The 16,666-nt window shown below is 42.5% G+C and overlaps 1 protein-coding gene and 1 pseudogene across 6 annotated transcripts in view; both read right to left on the bottom strand.

Moving 5' to 3' along the window:
• Nucleotides 1-16,666, bottom strand: part of TBC1D1 (TBC1 domain family member 1) — a 197,340-nt gene that overhangs the window by 120,277 nt on the left and 60,397 nt on the right. The window contains exon 1 of one of the 6 annotated variants that reach the window (XM_016140714.2): nt 13,552-13,700. The exons of 4 other annotated variants lie outside the window; for them this stretch is intronic. In XM_016140714.2, the coding sequence (XP_015996200.2) occupies nt 13,552-13,581 (30 nt within the window). In that variant the 5' untranslated portion in view covers nt 13,582-13,700. Of the gene's footprint in view, nt 1-227; nt 4,940-13,551; nt 13,701-16,666 lie in introns of those variants that run through there. One more of the 6 variants, XM_016140715.2, reaches the window with a different exon arrangement.
• Nucleotides 15,647-15,765, bottom strand: LOC118609228 (annotated as a pseudogene).

Below are 16,666 nucleotides of genomic sequence, written 5' to 3'. Positions count from 1 at the left end.
CAACTTTAAAAGCAGCAGCAATGAAAGTCACAAGGTGCCTGCAAGTCCATGAATGGGGTGGAGGGGGGAGGAGGCAGAGCTCCGGGCTTTCGGCTTGGGAAGGGGAAGACAGGACACAAGTGGCTGCCTTCGCAAATCTGTCACGGGGAAGAGGCCTTAGCGCGCTCTCACAAACGGGAAGGGAAGAAAAGGCGGTGAGCGACAACGTGAGGAGGATCTCTGCTTACCATATAGAAAACCTTGCAACTGGAGCTTTGTAAAACGGTAGGGGCTCTGCGAGGTTCGAGCTCCAGATGGATGGAGCCCGGCCACAGTGCTCAAAGTCAGACTTGCGTCCCCGAGCCTAGCGCTCTGTGCGCGGACAGGCATGAGAACCTGCGGCAGGTGGCCGACACAGTCCCTTCGCTCCCTGCCCCGCAGGCTCCTCTACGTGTGTGTGCATGCTTGAAAGGGTGAGGTGGCCGGCTTCATCCTCACGAGACCAGATATTATACAGTCGGGAACATTCCTAGAGAACCAACACCGAAACCAAAGCTGATAAGAGATAAAAACTGGCTGCACCAGCCAAGATCTGCCACTGGGAACATAGGCAAAGTTCTGCTGTTTCTCCCACAGCAAGGGAATGGCCAGCACGGGTCCGAGAAGTTCAGTGACTTGCCAAAACTCGATTCAAATCTACCCTCAATTAAGTCTACAATCAAGGAACAAGAATTCCACCTACCAAGTGGGAACTGTAGTCTCTGAATCCTGCCATGTCCAACAGTGAGACTTCACTTTGATTTACACTGTGATTTACCCCTAAGGGGAGGAATGGGGTACGGAATCCTTATTACCAATATTGACCTCCTTTAGAACACATTTGGTAAAGTGCAGTCATTTCATAGACATCTCAGGGAAGACGTTTTCCAGTATTCTGCTTTTTCACTCTACTCTTCTCTTTCCAGGGATCTCGTCTACTCCCCGAAGGCAAAGAGAATTTCTTAACCTGTATCTTTAGTTTTGAATTCTTTCCTAAATGACTCAAATTTCCAATCACCAACTTAAGAACCACTCAGACTTCAGGCACCTTGACCTTAAAATATCCAAATCAAGCTCATTCTCTTTGCCCTAAAACAGGCTTCTCTCCTGACCTCCTTGTCTCCCAACTGCCTTCCAGGTAACTTCACCTTTCCCTCAGCCAGCAGAGTATATATTCTCTCACGATGAGTCCAAAACCTCAAGCACTGGCCCGTACTTAATTCAGCCACAGCAAGACCCCGAGACCTGCAGCCCTGCCCCTGGCCTCTCTCAGCATATCTACCTACCCATCCCACTCTCCCTGGACAGCCTTATCTTCTAACACTCAGACAGCCTACGCCTACGGCTCACAAACCTAGTAGGGCCCTCTCCCATCCCCACCACAACGTGACACCCCAGCTGACGTCCAGAACTCTTTCTCGATCCCTGGAAGGGACCCTCGGACCACTCATTCAACCTATTCATTTGATCAGGAAACCAAGCCTCGGAGGGTTGGAACAATTGGCATCCGGTCACGGAGCCAGGCTAGATGGACCAGAGCTCCCATTCTGGGCTCTTTTTCTAGACCACACCAGGTCCCCATGGTTTGCTTGTAACTGGGATGAAATATAGTCTTTGGTTTTAAATTTCCTTATAAGACTAAAACCCAAAAGCCCACTACATTTAAAACAAAACAAAACAAAACAAAACTAAAGAAACAGCAGCCAGCACCCACATTTTCAGTGACTTTGGGGGTTTTCTCTTAGACTCACAAGGTCTACTGGGCTTGCACTTTCAAGTTTGACTGCAGACATGATGTGCGTGTGACGGCTTTGGTGCTCACCCTAAGGTCTGCAGCAAGGGCCTGAGAGCAGAGCTACCCTCTCCCCCACAGACGGGGCCAGATAGCTCCACTGCCCCTGCTTATTCAATCAGGATTAAAGCAAAAAATTGTTAGAGAGATCTAAAGAGCCCCCAAAATTTGCAGAGAGAGATGCTCCAGGACCCCACAGACTTTTCTTGATACCCATATCCAAATTACATCACTAGATCCCAAAATGAAAGCAATATTTTTTAGAAGGATGATACAATCAGTCCTGACTATGCATGCTGATTTAAATCAACAGTCGGATTATCAAGTGGTATTTATTGCACTTGGAAAATGATTACCTCTCTGTATCAAAAGGCTACTCAGAGGCTTTACATTTCCCTCAGCCCTCTTTAATTGGAGGACTACTGTGTAAGCACCTTAGAACACCCTTTCCCTCCATGAGGACAGGAATTATTCTGTGTCGCAAGTGCCTGGCACAGGGAAGACAAGCTATTAATGTATTGTGATTGACATTGAATTTGTAGGAGAAGATGGATTTCTCGGCCAAGATGCCTGGAAAGATCCCAGGACTACACTTAGTGTGGCAACTGCGAAACAAAACAAAACAAAACAAAACAAACAAACAAAAACTAATGTAAAATTAGTTGTATACTCTGGTGGTTCAACACATTGAGGAACTTTCCTGGGGAGAAAAATCCAGTGAACACAATCTTGGCTAGTTCAAACAGTAGAGAACTGACAAAGTCAAACCTTGGTAATGCTTTCTCAACTACACCAATATTGAGTGGTAGAGACTCAAGGGGCTGTCTTTATTGAAACTCCAGTGTAATATAAATTCCTATGTATTACCTTCAGATATTTTCAAATATGGGAACAGAATCCCTTCTACTCACCTAGAAGCTCAGTAATATGGCTCTTTCTGGAACCATAAGAGGGTTGTGGCCATAGTAAAAGTATTAGCACTATTTTATGTTCATTATACAATTGATTTATTAATAATCAGTGTACAAAAGGCCACAAACTCATTACTTATCAGCAGGCTTTCGGTTTGTGTTTCTGAAGTCAAATTTTACAATTAAATCTCTAATATTTTAATTTTGGAAACTTGCGTGTATGAAAAAAATAAGCCTGACACAATAGAGGCCATCACAATAGACCTGTGCACATGTCTCTAAGCAAATATTGTTTCAAAGATCTCATAGTTTATTTTCACCTAATGACTGATTTCCTTTTGGTCCACCCTGTAAAAATAACTTCCGAAAAATACCATTTGGCTGATTTTCTGCCTTCGGCAGGCCTACAATTATGCACTCAGCTAAACAAATAAACTTCCTTCCTATTTTTAAAGGTTTCCAAAATTGGAGAATCTACATATTTGGTTGGCACACTATCTCCTAGACTTTCACAGTCCTAGAAGTGAAGAAATTCTTCACAGCATTTTGAGAGATGAAAAGGACGCAGAAATGGTTGAGCAGCCACTCCCTACCTCTATATTAGGGAAGGGAAAATCAAGGCAGAGTTGTGGCCTTGGGCCAGATTACAAAGGCTGCTGGTGTCATAGGCCAGCATAATTCTGTCTGCATCATTTTCCCCTTATCTGATCTAAATTACTTGTGGCCTGACAAAAGCATTTTGTTTTTGCTCTGTGCTTCTAAACCGGGGCTTGTGCTTTATTCATGCAGAATATAACGGAACAACAGAAAGAATCGAAATATCATAGTGAGTTATCGGGTGATGCAAAGAGCTCTGGACTAAGAGAACACATTAATCTTAGCTATGACTTTGAGAAAGCCACCTCATCTCATCCTTAAAAAAAAGAGACCAGAACTAAGTAACTGTAAAGGTATTCTCCATGATGATGATGATGATGATGATGATGATGATGGCAGCAATGATGGTGATGACTCATCCTTATTAAGTGCTTAATCTGGGCCAGGTATTTTTCGATGTTATATGGATAAATCTCTATTTAGTGGATGAACACATTTATGCTTAGAAAGGAGTAACATGTTGGAGATCTTATCTCCGTGGGTAACAGGTGGAGAGGGGATCTGTCCCCGGCCAGTGACTCCAGTATCCTCTCTTCCTTATCAGAGGTAGATAATCTATGATGATTTGCCTGACGTGCAGTAATACAGACATAGATTCCAAATTGAAAAAGAATCATACGATAATTCAAAACAACGTCCTCATTTGACAGACGAAGGACTGAGGTCCAGGGAAGTCTAACTTGAGTATGAGTCAAAAAAGTTACTGGACATATATGACTATACCCAGTTTATATTCACTCGTATCATCTCATGTGACACCCAAGCAGGGCTGGCTACCTGATGGGCAGCAGGGCAATGGTCATCATTCCCATGGCATCCGGCCAAGGTTAAACAGCAAATTCAGGGCAAACCTGGGCCTCCAGGCCAAGCCTTTAACTTCCTGTCTGGTGTACTATCACAAGCTGGAGAAAAAGTCCGCTGCAATAGGGTTCTCTGGGAAGCCTATTTGGAACACAGTCTTCAAAAAAGTTTCCATAGAAGCTGAATAACTACACAACATGATTCTATGGTGCTTTAAAAAGAATATCAGATAAGTGATAACTCTCTAAAGCCCACAACTCAAGTCAAAAAGAAAACAAACCTCAGGCTTATGGTCACCTTGAAACTGACCTCTTTCCATCTATCATTTAATCGTCCCTAACCTCCCCCTGACCTTGACCTATTTTCAACAGTGACTTTTCCTCCCCCTGACCTTGACCTATTTCCTAAGAGTGACTTTTCCTCTTATTTTCTCTTTTCTTCCCTCCATAATGGAGAACATTATGAAATTTATGGATTTAAATATTAGTTCCACATCTTGTATAGCTTCAATCTTATACCTCTTTTTAAAAGCAGGTTAGCTGAACATTTTATGCCTCTTGCTAAGTGAAAGTTTCTCTGTGAGACAAGATATTTTTCGAAGTTCTGACCACTCTTGTTCCCCATCCTGAACCTGTGCTGAAACCCCTTGATTACAAAGATGGCATAGGTACAATAGATAAAACATGAATTTAGAGCCAGACAATTTGAGCTTTAATCTTAATAGCTAAAAATTACCTAACCTCTCTGAACTTGTTTCCTCATCTACTTTTTCCAAAAAAAAAAAAAAAAAAAAAAAAAAAGGAAGCAGGAATAATACCACTGTTTCCACCATTATTTAGAAGTTGACTACTCCCAACACAATGGCTGGCACATATTAAATGCTCAAAAATTTAATATTCTCTTCCTTTCCATGGTTATATTAATGATAATGTAATCTTGCCTCCTGTTAAATCTGCTTTGCAGGTGGTGGTTTTCTGAGCAAACTCAATCTTCCGTATTAGAAGAGAAGAGATAAGTATATACACACCAACCCCGTCTCTCACAGGATGCCCTCCTGGAAATGAGAAGCACTAAGTGAAATAAATCAGCAGGTCACTGCAGCCCAATACTAAGACCTACATTAGCACACTGGACTCTGGCAACTCCACTCTCTTCAGATACTCAAGTCCTGGTTTCATCCTGCACACAGTTCATACAGCTAGCGAGGCCTCCCATGTTCTTGGGCATTTATGACATCTTCACATGTCAGAAGATTTCCACCCACCCCAACCTAACAGATGTTCAACTTCGTGCTTCCTTTCTTTGTCTTCTTCCTTGCAGGCACCTTGATCTACTCTGAAGGGCAAGTGTATACACACAGATGGTTAAATAAAGTATTCTGAAATACGATATATGGTTTGATAGACATGCAAACTTTTGATTGTAGTAAAACACTTAGAGACACAAGGCGTGCAAAACCCAGGGCTCCAAGAACGTGGATATAAATTCTGCCACAAAGCAGCTGTGTTACCTTGTTCAAGTTACTTCGTTCGCATTAAGCTCTGGGTCTCGGTTTCCTCATGTAGAAAAGAACCAATGGAATTACACTCAAGTTACATTCTGGTTCGTCAGAATGACTGCCACCAGTTTAACCACAATTACTGATGAGTGTGCACACTCTAGTGTGTGCTGGGATAAAAGAAAGGGCCCTTCTTAACTCTGACTCCCTCTATCAGAGCAATTTATTTAACCTGATGTGCCTTCCCCAAGGTTAAAAATCACTGGTCTCAAAAACTAGGCGGAGTTAAAAAGCAACCCCGAATAATTCCGAAATGTGCTGCAAAACTACCCCTAATATTTCCTAACTATTCTTTTTCACAATCGACATAATCCACCACATCAATGACCTACAACTCAGTCATCTTTCTTTTAAAGACTCAGCTCAGACTTCATCTCCTCCAAGTCTCCTCAGAAGCCCCAGCTGAGTGATTCCCTCGGCATGCATCTGTATTATCACATTAAATTAAATTATCTTCCTAGGTGTCCCTCTCCCTACTAGACTATAAGCTACTCAGAGGCTGGGCATGTCCTACTCTGGAGTCACAATGCCCAACACTGCACGTGCACAAAAGCCACTGACTTTAACTGCAAACTCAACCATGTTTTAAACAGTTTACACTTACTCATATTCTTTGCAATTTTCCAAGCATACTTTGACATTATTCAATTTTAAAAACGGGATCAATTTTTAAAAATAAGTACAGAATACATTACGAAGTTAATTTTATAGATGAGCAAACAGGCTCAGCAAAGTTAACTTAGCAAACCTCAAAGTGAAAAAAGCCCGAGTTTAATCCCATTATAACACATGACAAATATAAAAATAATTTGCAAAAAAAGTACCAAAGTGCATGAACTAAGGAACGTCTTCTTCCATTATGCCTTTCTTAAGGCAAATAGATTTATGCCTGTCTTATAAATCTAACAAATGTAAAACACTGCTGGTTCATCACTCTTCCAATAGCAAATTCTGAGATAATAGATATAATGGAAAAATTAGGGATTCTTAAGATTAGATTCACGAATAAGCCATATAAAGTTTTATTTTATAAATGTTCTGTTCTATGGATGTTCCTGAAAACCACTGTGTATTATGAGATAAAATTTAAAAGAAGTAATTTATTATTTCTACCCCTTAACAACAAAAGAAAGGGTGGGAGGGGAGTCTCCACATTATATATCATCAGGGAAATGCAAATTAAATCAACAATGAGATATTATTACACAACTATTAGAATGGCCACAACCTGGACCAGTGACAACACCAAACACTGGTGAGGATGTGGAGCGACAGACGCTCTCATTCATTACAGCTAGGAAGCAAAATGGTATAGCCGCTCTGGCAGACACTTTGGTAGCTTTTTACAAAACTAAACATTCTTAATATATGATACAGCAACTACGCTCCTTGATATTTACCTAAAAGGGTTGAAAACTTGTATCCACAGGAAAACCTGCACATAAGGTATTTATAGCAGCTTTACCCATAATTGCCAAAACTTGGAAGGAACCAAGATGTTCTTCTATAGACGGACAGATAAACTTGGTACATCTGAACAATGGAATATTATTCAGCACTAAACAGTAAGCAATCGAGCCATGAAAAGACCGGAGAAATTTAAATGTACATTACTAAGTGAAAGTAGCCAATCTGAAAAAAAGACATATACTTTATGATTATACTTTATAGGCAAAATTATAAAGTGGTTGCCAGGGGATGAGGTGGAGGAAGGGACAACAGGCAGGGCACAGAGGATTTTTAGGGCAAGAAAACTATTCTGTATGACACTGCTGATACGTGTCATTATACGTTTGTCCATACGTACAGAATGTGCACCACCAAGAACCACAGTATACACTATGGATATTAGGTGATGACAACATGTCAATGTAGATTCACCCACTGGCACAAATGTACCACACTGGTTGGGGGTGTTGACGATGGAGGAGGCTGTGCATGTGTAGGGACAGGGGGTCTATGGGAAATCTCTGAAGCTTCTGCTCAATTTTCCTATGAAACCTATAACTGCTCTTTTAAAAACTCTATTTACAAATAAGAACATGGGGGCAATTTGAGTTTTTTTTTTTTTAATAATAATCTGATTCCTAGTCTATTATAATATCCTAATGGTATTTGGGCTAAAGTTAAATGTATTGGAAAAGAGGAAAGGCCAAAATACTTTTTTAATTCAATAAACTGAATAGTCAGTATGTAAAAGGTTCGATATTTTTAAAAAATGTGTGTGTACGCAGTGCAAAGTTTTCCTTCCACTCTTGTTTCCCAGATAGTCGATTTCAAAGTTATTACTGATTTTAAGGTTTTAAGTTTTATTTCATTTATTTCCACTATTACCCTCCCAGAAGATACAAAGAATTAATCTGAAATCATGGCAATTGTTCCCCAAAATATAAGCAGCATCCATGTCGAATGGTAGGTATAACAGAAAATACATACACTGAGAACCTTGCTGCTCAAAGCGTGGTCCCCAGACCAGCAGCATCAGCATTGCCATGGTGCTTGTTGCAAATGTAGAATCTTGGGTTCCATCCCAGACCTACTAAAGCAAAACCACATTTGAACAAGATGCCCAAGTGATTTGTGTATACTGGCATATAACACAACACCACCCCTGTTTTCAAAGAGTTTACAGGCTACAAGAGGAGATAAAATATTCAAATAACTACAACTCAAGGCCTCACACAGAAGGGACTATGTGGCAATGAGAGTGGAGAAAGATCAGCTTTGGTCCCTGTGGGGGTCCCCAGGATCAAACGCCAGTTCCTCTGACCGGTTCTGTATGCCATGTGTGTCCTGGCCCCCCCTCACTTGTCTAGTCTCATCCTCTGCTACTCCCTACAGCAGCCTGATCAACAGCCTCTGACTGAGGTTCTTCCAACATGCCTCCAGGTCTTTTTACATGCTATTACAACTGCCTGCTGCCCACTGCTCTTCCCTGGCTAACTGCTCCTCAGCCAGCTTCCAGTGGGGGTGGGAGTTACTCCCTGTTCTGCAATGCCACGGCTCAGTAGGCCAGTGGTCTAACCTCCCCTGAAGAAGGAGCTCCCACGGGACCAGGGATACACATCTTAAGGGTTATTTCCTACCCTATTTAGTACAATTCACCAAATGAATGAATGAATGAATGAATGAGTCATCAGAAATGCTTCAGGGAAAGGGTAAAAGATGAGAAGAGTTTAGATAGTCAGAAATGGAAAAGCAGGGCAGAGGCACATACTGGAGAAGACAGTTTAGGGAATTTGGGGAACCAACTATTACTTGCTTTTTTTCTCACTATATCTGCTCTGGGCTAAGTGCTCTGTCGTGGATTAGGTGGAGTTTCTATCCCTATTTTTCTCTGTTCTCTCAGTTAAACCAACCTGGGCCCAAATTATTGTCACTCTGAGCAATTACAGCTCCCAAAGCCCAGAGAAGCTACTGCCACTACCCCACAGGAGCTCTGCTGAAATCTTGTTCAGGGCAACACTAGCTTTGCTTAGCAGAGCAAATTTTTCAAATTCAAGGGCTAGTTTGACTATGACAACAAGTTCTACTCTCTCTATTAAACTCAAACATCCAATAATTAAAAGTAATGTGTTTACAGAAGAAAAACGTTTAATATAAGTATTTTACATAATCCATCTCATTAACCTAGGACACACCAACATAGGACTGACTATAAGCACAACAGCAGAACTGCTGCCTGAATCCCAACTACAGAGTCGTACCTTTCGCGAAGGCTGCTGTGTGCTAGTAAACAGAAAGGCAAGTCCAACTGATCTGATGCACCCAAGGCGGGCTGATCCAGTCTGCAGAAAACCTCAAAGGTAAATAAATAAACCCAGTGTCCTGGCACAGCTGTGCCTGAAAGCTGTGGTTAGAGGCAGCTGACCAGAGGACACACCGTACTTGGGACTTAACATAGAAGAAGCAATTAGTTAACTGGTGATTTGCATCAACCTCAGACAAACAAGGTAGCAAAGCTACAGGGTCACACCATTTCGGAAGATAAAGAACAATTACATATCCACTGGTGCTCCCTCCTTACTTCCCAAGTTCAAGCTACAACCATCACTTACTGCCCGAACCACAATAGATTGAGTGGTCCCCTCAGCTTTCACCTCCATGCATATACCAGCTTTGCTTGTTCATGCCTTCTAATGGCTTCCACTGCACTTTAAAGCAAATCCAAACTCTCACTGTGTCTACAGAGCCCTAAACAGCCAGGCCCAGATTACCCCTCCTGGACAAAGGGCCCACCTCCTCTCAGCACCAGCTCACTGCAATCCATTCCCACCTGCCTTCTCCCTGGTTCTTCAACTGGGCCAGCTGGTGGCACCTCCAGGCCTTGGTCCCTCTGCCTTGAACAGATTTAGCGCCTACTTACCATTCAAATAAAATGCCACCTACTTGTCACCCCAGCTCCCAGGCACTCTCTACCAAACCACCTCATTTACTTTTCTTCAATTACCTTGCTATTTGCCTATTTGCTTGTTTCTTCACTGTCTCTCTAATCTAGAATTCGAGCTCCAAAAAAAAAAAAAAACCAAAGACACCAGTCTGCCTTGTCCATTGCCAAATCTCCAATTCCTCCTCAAATAGCACCTGGCATGCTGCGGATGTTCAATAGATATCTGCATCAAAAACATTTGTTAAACAATTTCTTGAATGAATAATGGCTATAAACCTCTGTTTAAAGCAAGGCCAAACAAGAATCTGGTTTTACACAAAATTTACTGATTACTTGTTTTACAAAAAGATTCTTTATCTAACGCATTTTTAAATACCTGGCTTACAAAGCTTCAGTGTGCACACTTTTTAAAGGACAAATCTGTTGTACAAAGTGAGCTAATTCCTCCAGGGCATGAACAGTGCTTGGTACAGGGCATCCAATAATACATGAGTGCTGGAAAATAATATATGACAAACTATATGAATCTGTACTTGGATTGAGAACACAGCAAATTTGACTATATGTAGGTCCCACTTCTCATTTTATCTGATAAACTGACATATACATTTAAAATTCACTAACTTGAGACACTGGCAATCATCTTAGCGATTATCTTTATGGGCAGGTGCACTTCTGAGTAAATTCAGAAAGTTACCTGGCAGTTCTGCTGCAGTTTGTCTTTATTAACTGGTATATTGAGGCATAGAAACAATCAGGAGAAATACTTAAAACTACCAGGTTGTTGGGGATGTCTGTAGGTTTGCTATGAAAATCACAAAGCTTGAGAAGTTTGTTTTTATTTATAATTATGGAAAAACTCAAGTGTCCCCCACAAAAGACTGACCAAGAAATCACACCTCTGTGAAACCTAGGCCCAAGAGCGATATAATGCACACCTGTCCCAGGCCATGCCCAACTTAAAAAAGTGCATCTTATTTGTCTTTTCTTTTTTTTTTTTTAACAGATAATCTCTTTGAAATAAAATTCTTCCCTATTTTGGCTTTATTTTTATACCATGAAATTGCTCACTCTATATATTCACTATCTATGCAATATTAATGCATTACCTTAAAAAAACAAATTCATGTTCAGGTATCCATCTGCTTCAAGCTACGCCACACCCCTTCTCCTTTCCTACCAGCTGTTGAGCTGCAGTTTGCAAAGGTCAAAATTAGATGTTTGTGTGTGGTTTGTGCTCATATGCAAGTGTGTTCTTAAAGAGTCACTCTAAAATCAAATACGAATGTACTTTGGAATTATGCATATCGGAAGCATTATCAGTGCCTCCTGCTTCTGCTTTTAAAACCTTCCCTAGTCTATAATGCAGTGTGTTAATGACTCTTCTTAACTGAAAACCAAATAGGTTCCATAGTAAGTCACTTTTATAATCTATAACCTCAAGAAATGAACTTTCGTATTCTAAAAGCTCTCAGAGAATAACATATTGTCTATAAAAATCAATTTCGGTATGCAATTCATAATACTCTACCTAGAAGAAATGAAATATAAAATAACTACATTTTTAACAATTACACTGACAATTGAGAAATTTACTCAAAAAAACATTTCATAGTTTGTTGTTCAGCAGTTTAAATAAAAATTTCAGAATAATATGATTCAGAATTTAGATCAAATTATCAACAAACAGTTCATTTACATGAGCTTTTCAAAAGTATTGCCAGTTGGCTGACAATCCTTGTAAAAGTCCTTGTTTTGTTTTGTTTTGTTTTAAATAAAGCTTTGGTCTGCCGTTTTTACTGTCACCTCAGTAGGCCAATGAAAACAAAAGTCCATCTCACTCCCATAGTGGAAAGCATTTTATTAAATACGTTTTGGAAAAGTAAATAAAACTATAAAACAGTATTGGCAATAAGTCGGGTTTTCTTTTAGATTTACTTCTTATTGATATTGGAATAAAAAAAGTTTTTATTTTTTTTAATCCTTTTGGCCTTACAGTATAAAAATATAAAAGATTCAAATCCTCAACCTAGAATGAGTATATAAAACCACACACCCTGATTACTTTTTAAACTACAAAACACCATTTAAAAACTTTAGCATTATTTATAAAAGCCAGTTAGTTACCACTTCGAACCAGAAAATCTGGGTTTGAATTTTCAAAATTAAATTATCAATTAATTCTTCAGCACAAAACTACTTCATGATTCAAAACTTTTTTGAGACATTTCATTTCACCACCAGCTGTGTTTCAGGAAGTGAAGATTCTGAAGACTCGGTGATGGAATAGGATATAGTGCCTAATAATTTATTCTGCTTTCTGTGTCTCCGTTTTATCATCACTTCAATGACAAGCAAAGCCTTATCTCATAAACAGGTATTGACAAAAATGTACTTAAAAATAACACTCTAAAAGCACTGTATCATAACCAGAGATAAAACCACCACCTAATTGTTATCTGTAAAGGGTCAGAGAATAGTTAACGGGTTCTCTCAATGTGAGTTGATTACCCAATCTGCCATACCACAGGAGCAAGCCCTGCTAAGGTGCTAGCAAAGAGAGGAGTCCATGGGAGGGAGAAAGATGCCCTATTGCCGGGCTGGCCTTAGAGGCCCTGAGGGAGGCATCATTCAAAACACACAAACACTTGGTACTCCGGGAGAGTATTATTCTATTAATGTGTTCTCAAGCTGGTGGGGACTCTGGAAATCCACTCCAATGCCTTCATTTCAGCAGTAGTGGAATTAGCCTGGATTTGTAGCGCTCAATTACTCTGAAGGCGCTGATGTTCTGAAAATAAAACTTTAAGAAAGCAAAGAACTTACAGTTAAAAACTCAGACTTCAAAACTGTCTTTGAAACCAGGGAGTTAAAAACAGAAGCCAGACACCCTCTAGGCGCATCCTCTAGGTGCAGCCTTTTGGCATCCTCAGTGCACTATCCCAGGCAACCAATTACAAACCTATATCAAAGAGAATAACACACGTGCCCCGACACCGAGGAAACACCGAGCGGTGAATCCAGGGCGCGTGGGAGCTGCGGCGGCCAGAGAAGCCGATGTCCAGGCGCGACCCCCTGGGTCCCCGCGTCGAGCCTCACTCCCCCCACCGGTGAAATGAGCGTGTCACTATTTGCCCGTTTGCCCCGAGGGAATGGGAGGCTAATGAATGAGAACCACCAGGGAAACTACCCGGGCCCCGCACCAGTTGCTCTCCCGCCGCGATCGCGCGGTGGCGCGGCATCCCCGCCCCGGGCGGCCAAAGCTCAGTCGGACCTCCCAGCGCTGGGCGCTCACAGCGCTCCGGACCCCCAACGGCTCGACGGTTACAAATGTCTCCAGAACCGCGCCCGCTGGGTCAGCGGCTCCCAGGGCCGTCCCCGAAGGTAACGGGCGCCCGCCCGACGCTGCCCCGAAGCCGCCTACCTTGGCCACCCAGCTGAACAATGGTGACATCGCGGGCCGGGCGGCGGCTCCTCGCTCTCGGGTCCCGCTCCCGCTCACTCCAGCCGCCGGCCCGAGTAGCGGCGGGCAGCCGGGGGCGGGCTCGGGGCGCGGCGGGGCGCGGGCATGACTACCCCCACCCCCGCGGCGGCGGCGGGCTCCTCCCCGCTCGTCACCGCCCTGAGAGGTCGCGCGGGCGGGACCGCCCAGCCCAGAAAGGGAAGTGGGCGGGGACAGCACAGGGAAGGGGCGGGGCAGCGCGGCCGGCCACGCCCACCCGGCGTTCGGCGCGCAGCGGGAAGTTGGGAGGCTGCGGGTCTCGCTTCTCACCGCTGCCCCGCGAGGGGCGGCTCCGGGCCGGGGCGTCCAAATCCTGGTGACTAGAGACGCGGCTTTCTAGGCCTTGGGGTTCCAATTCGCACAACTTTCGGAACACTAGAAATTCTTCTCTCTGAGCTTTGATAATAGCCCCAGAGTTGGAACAAACACAAAGCCTGGCCAACTTTCCAGGCAGGGGTTACCCCACCCCTAAACTCTCGAGATTGCTGGCAACAAAAGGACTAGTGTTTCCCCGGCCCTTAATACCTTTATGTAATCGAAGGTGGTTTTCTCCAGAGTCAGAAAATCCAACTGTTGAAACTAGAAAAGGGGCGGAGGAAAAGAACCTTCAGCTCCTGCCAAACCGGAGGTTTTATCAACATGAGAAATGTCGATTTCACCAGATTTCTTCTCTCCCGAGGCAAGAAGATAAGACAAATGTAGGCAATTTATAGCTACAAAGGTTAAGCTGAGTTTCAAACTCAGACACCTGAGAGTTACACGTTGGAAAAAAAAAAAAAACAGCCGAAGGTCGAGTGGCCAATGAGTAAACGCATGTGTCATTCACTGGGTTCCTCAGACCAAGTAGCCACCCTAGCCCCAAATTTCGCTGGTTTCCTTTTGTCATATTAATTGTGCATTATCTTTATGATGGGTTAGTAGGACATTTTAATGATGTTCCTCGAATGCCCGGCATCTAAGTCAGGTGATTTTTATTAGTTATCTATTACTGTATAACAAATTACCCCAAATCTGAGAAGCTTAAAACAGTTCCTGTGGGTCAGAAATTTGGGAACTTCTTAGATGGGTGCCTCTGGCTCCTTGAGGTTGCACTCAAACTGTTAGCTGGGGCTGCAGTCATCTCAAGACTGGACTGGGACTAAAAGATCCTCTTTCAAGTTCATTTACATGGTTGTCCTCAGGATCCAGTTCCTTGAAAGCTGTGGGTCTTGGGGCCTCAGTTTCTTGCTGCATCATGTGGTCCTCTCCATAGGGCTTCTCATAAAATGACAGCTTGCATCCCCCAGCACAGGTGATCCAAGAAAGAGTACATGTCCCATAAGGAAATCAGTCACATAAACTAATCACAGAAGTGACATCCCAACACTTCTGCCCTACTCTATTCACTCCAACTGAGGAAATAAGTCTAGTCCAAAACTCAAGACAAAGGGATTGCATAAGGGCATAAGTGCCAAGAGGAGGATCATGGGGAAGTGAGGTGGGATGTCATCTCTTTTTTTTTTTTTTTTCTTCCAGGTAGAATGCATGAGAATAAGATAAACAATAAAAGCATTGGGGAAAGTCAAGAGTGATATCATTTTAACAGAGCCTACCCAGGTAATTGAAAAGGGCCTTGGAAGCATCTTTGGGAAGTGCTAGTCTTTCATTCTTTTAAGCAGAGATGTTCCTTAAAGAAATTAAGAGGTGGAAAAGAGGAGTGCATTTGTGGCCATTTAACCAAAACTTTTCCTGTATTACATCATTTCCCAAACAAGTAGAAGAGATGCAGGCTGAGAACTCCATTACAGTTAGAGCCCTTCTGGCCTATATAGCCATGCCCCTCGAAGTGTGGTCCATGGACCAGAAGCCTCAGTATCACCTGGCAGTTAGAAATGCAGGCCCTGCCCTAATTCAGACCTACTGCATCAGAACCTTCATTTTTTTTTTTTTTTTTTTTTTTTAGGCAAGGCAACCCTTGGTTGACCCCACAGATTGCAAGGACCTTGTCAGCTTACAATCCCTATTCTTTAATTTTTTATGCCAACAGCACCTGGTCTTCCTAGGTGGTCTCCCATCCGAGTACTAACCAGGCCCAACCCTGCTGAGCTTCCGAGATCAGATGGGATCAGGCTTGTTCAGGGTAGCATGGCTGTAGACAGAACCTTCATTTCACCATGATTCCAGGTAGCTAGTATGCACATTAAAGTTTGAGAGTACACCAGTACTTGAGATTTATGGACATTAGTCTTATAATAATGATAATAAATTACTGACAAATAGCCCCCTAAGAAAACAGCTTAAATTGTCCTATGTCCTGCAATGGGGTAAACTAAGTCAGCTAGAGAGAAATCTGGAGAGTTCCTAGGCAATAAAATTGTTTTCTGATGGGAGTGGATGGGCAGCTGAGGACCAGTCATGACAAGCAGGACTGATGACAAAATATCATCATATTCCATCACTCCAATCCCTAGATTAAGCTCTAAGAAAATGCCCTGAACTTAAAAGCAACACTGGGGAGAGGATAAGTGGAACCCAAAATTAAATTACTGGCAATTGGTGATTGAACTCAATCTCCTGTCCCTCTCCCCTCTCCAGAGGTATGGGGTATGGGACTGAAAATCTCAACCCTTTTTGTATCACGTGGTTGGTTCCCCTGGCAACCAACCTCCATCCTTTGGTGACTTAAGGGCTTAACCAAAAGTAATCTCATTGACATAACAAAAGACACATTTCTTGTTCTCTTTACAGGAAATTCTAAGGAGGACAAAGGCCAAATATGTATTTCTTCTTATAAATCACAATATTACAGCAATTAATCAGGAGTTTATTCAACTCAAAAATATTAGCACCGATTGTATAAAGCAACTGCTAAGTCTGTATAAGAAATAGGAAAGGTGATCAGACATGAAGCCTGACCTCAAGAGGCAAGAGAGAGTAGCAGGGAAGATCAGGCAGGGAAAGGAGAAAAAAAATGCCACAGGATGGCCCAGGAGAAGCTCCATGGAGTTCTTAGAGAATTGAAAGGTACGGTCAAACTGCAGAGGAAAGCCCAGCTTCC

Source organism: Rousettus aegyptiacus, unplaced genomic scaffold (genome assembly GCF_014176215.1).
Source record: "Rousettus aegyptiacus isolate mRouAeg1 unplaced genomic scaffold, mRouAeg1.p scaffold_m13_p_10, whole genome shotgun sequence".
Taxonomy (NCBI): Eukaryota; Metazoa; Chordata; class Mammalia; order Chiroptera; family Pteropodidae; genus Rousettus; species Rousettus aegyptiacus.
This window is presented reverse-complemented; position numbering and strand designations above follow the sequence as displayed.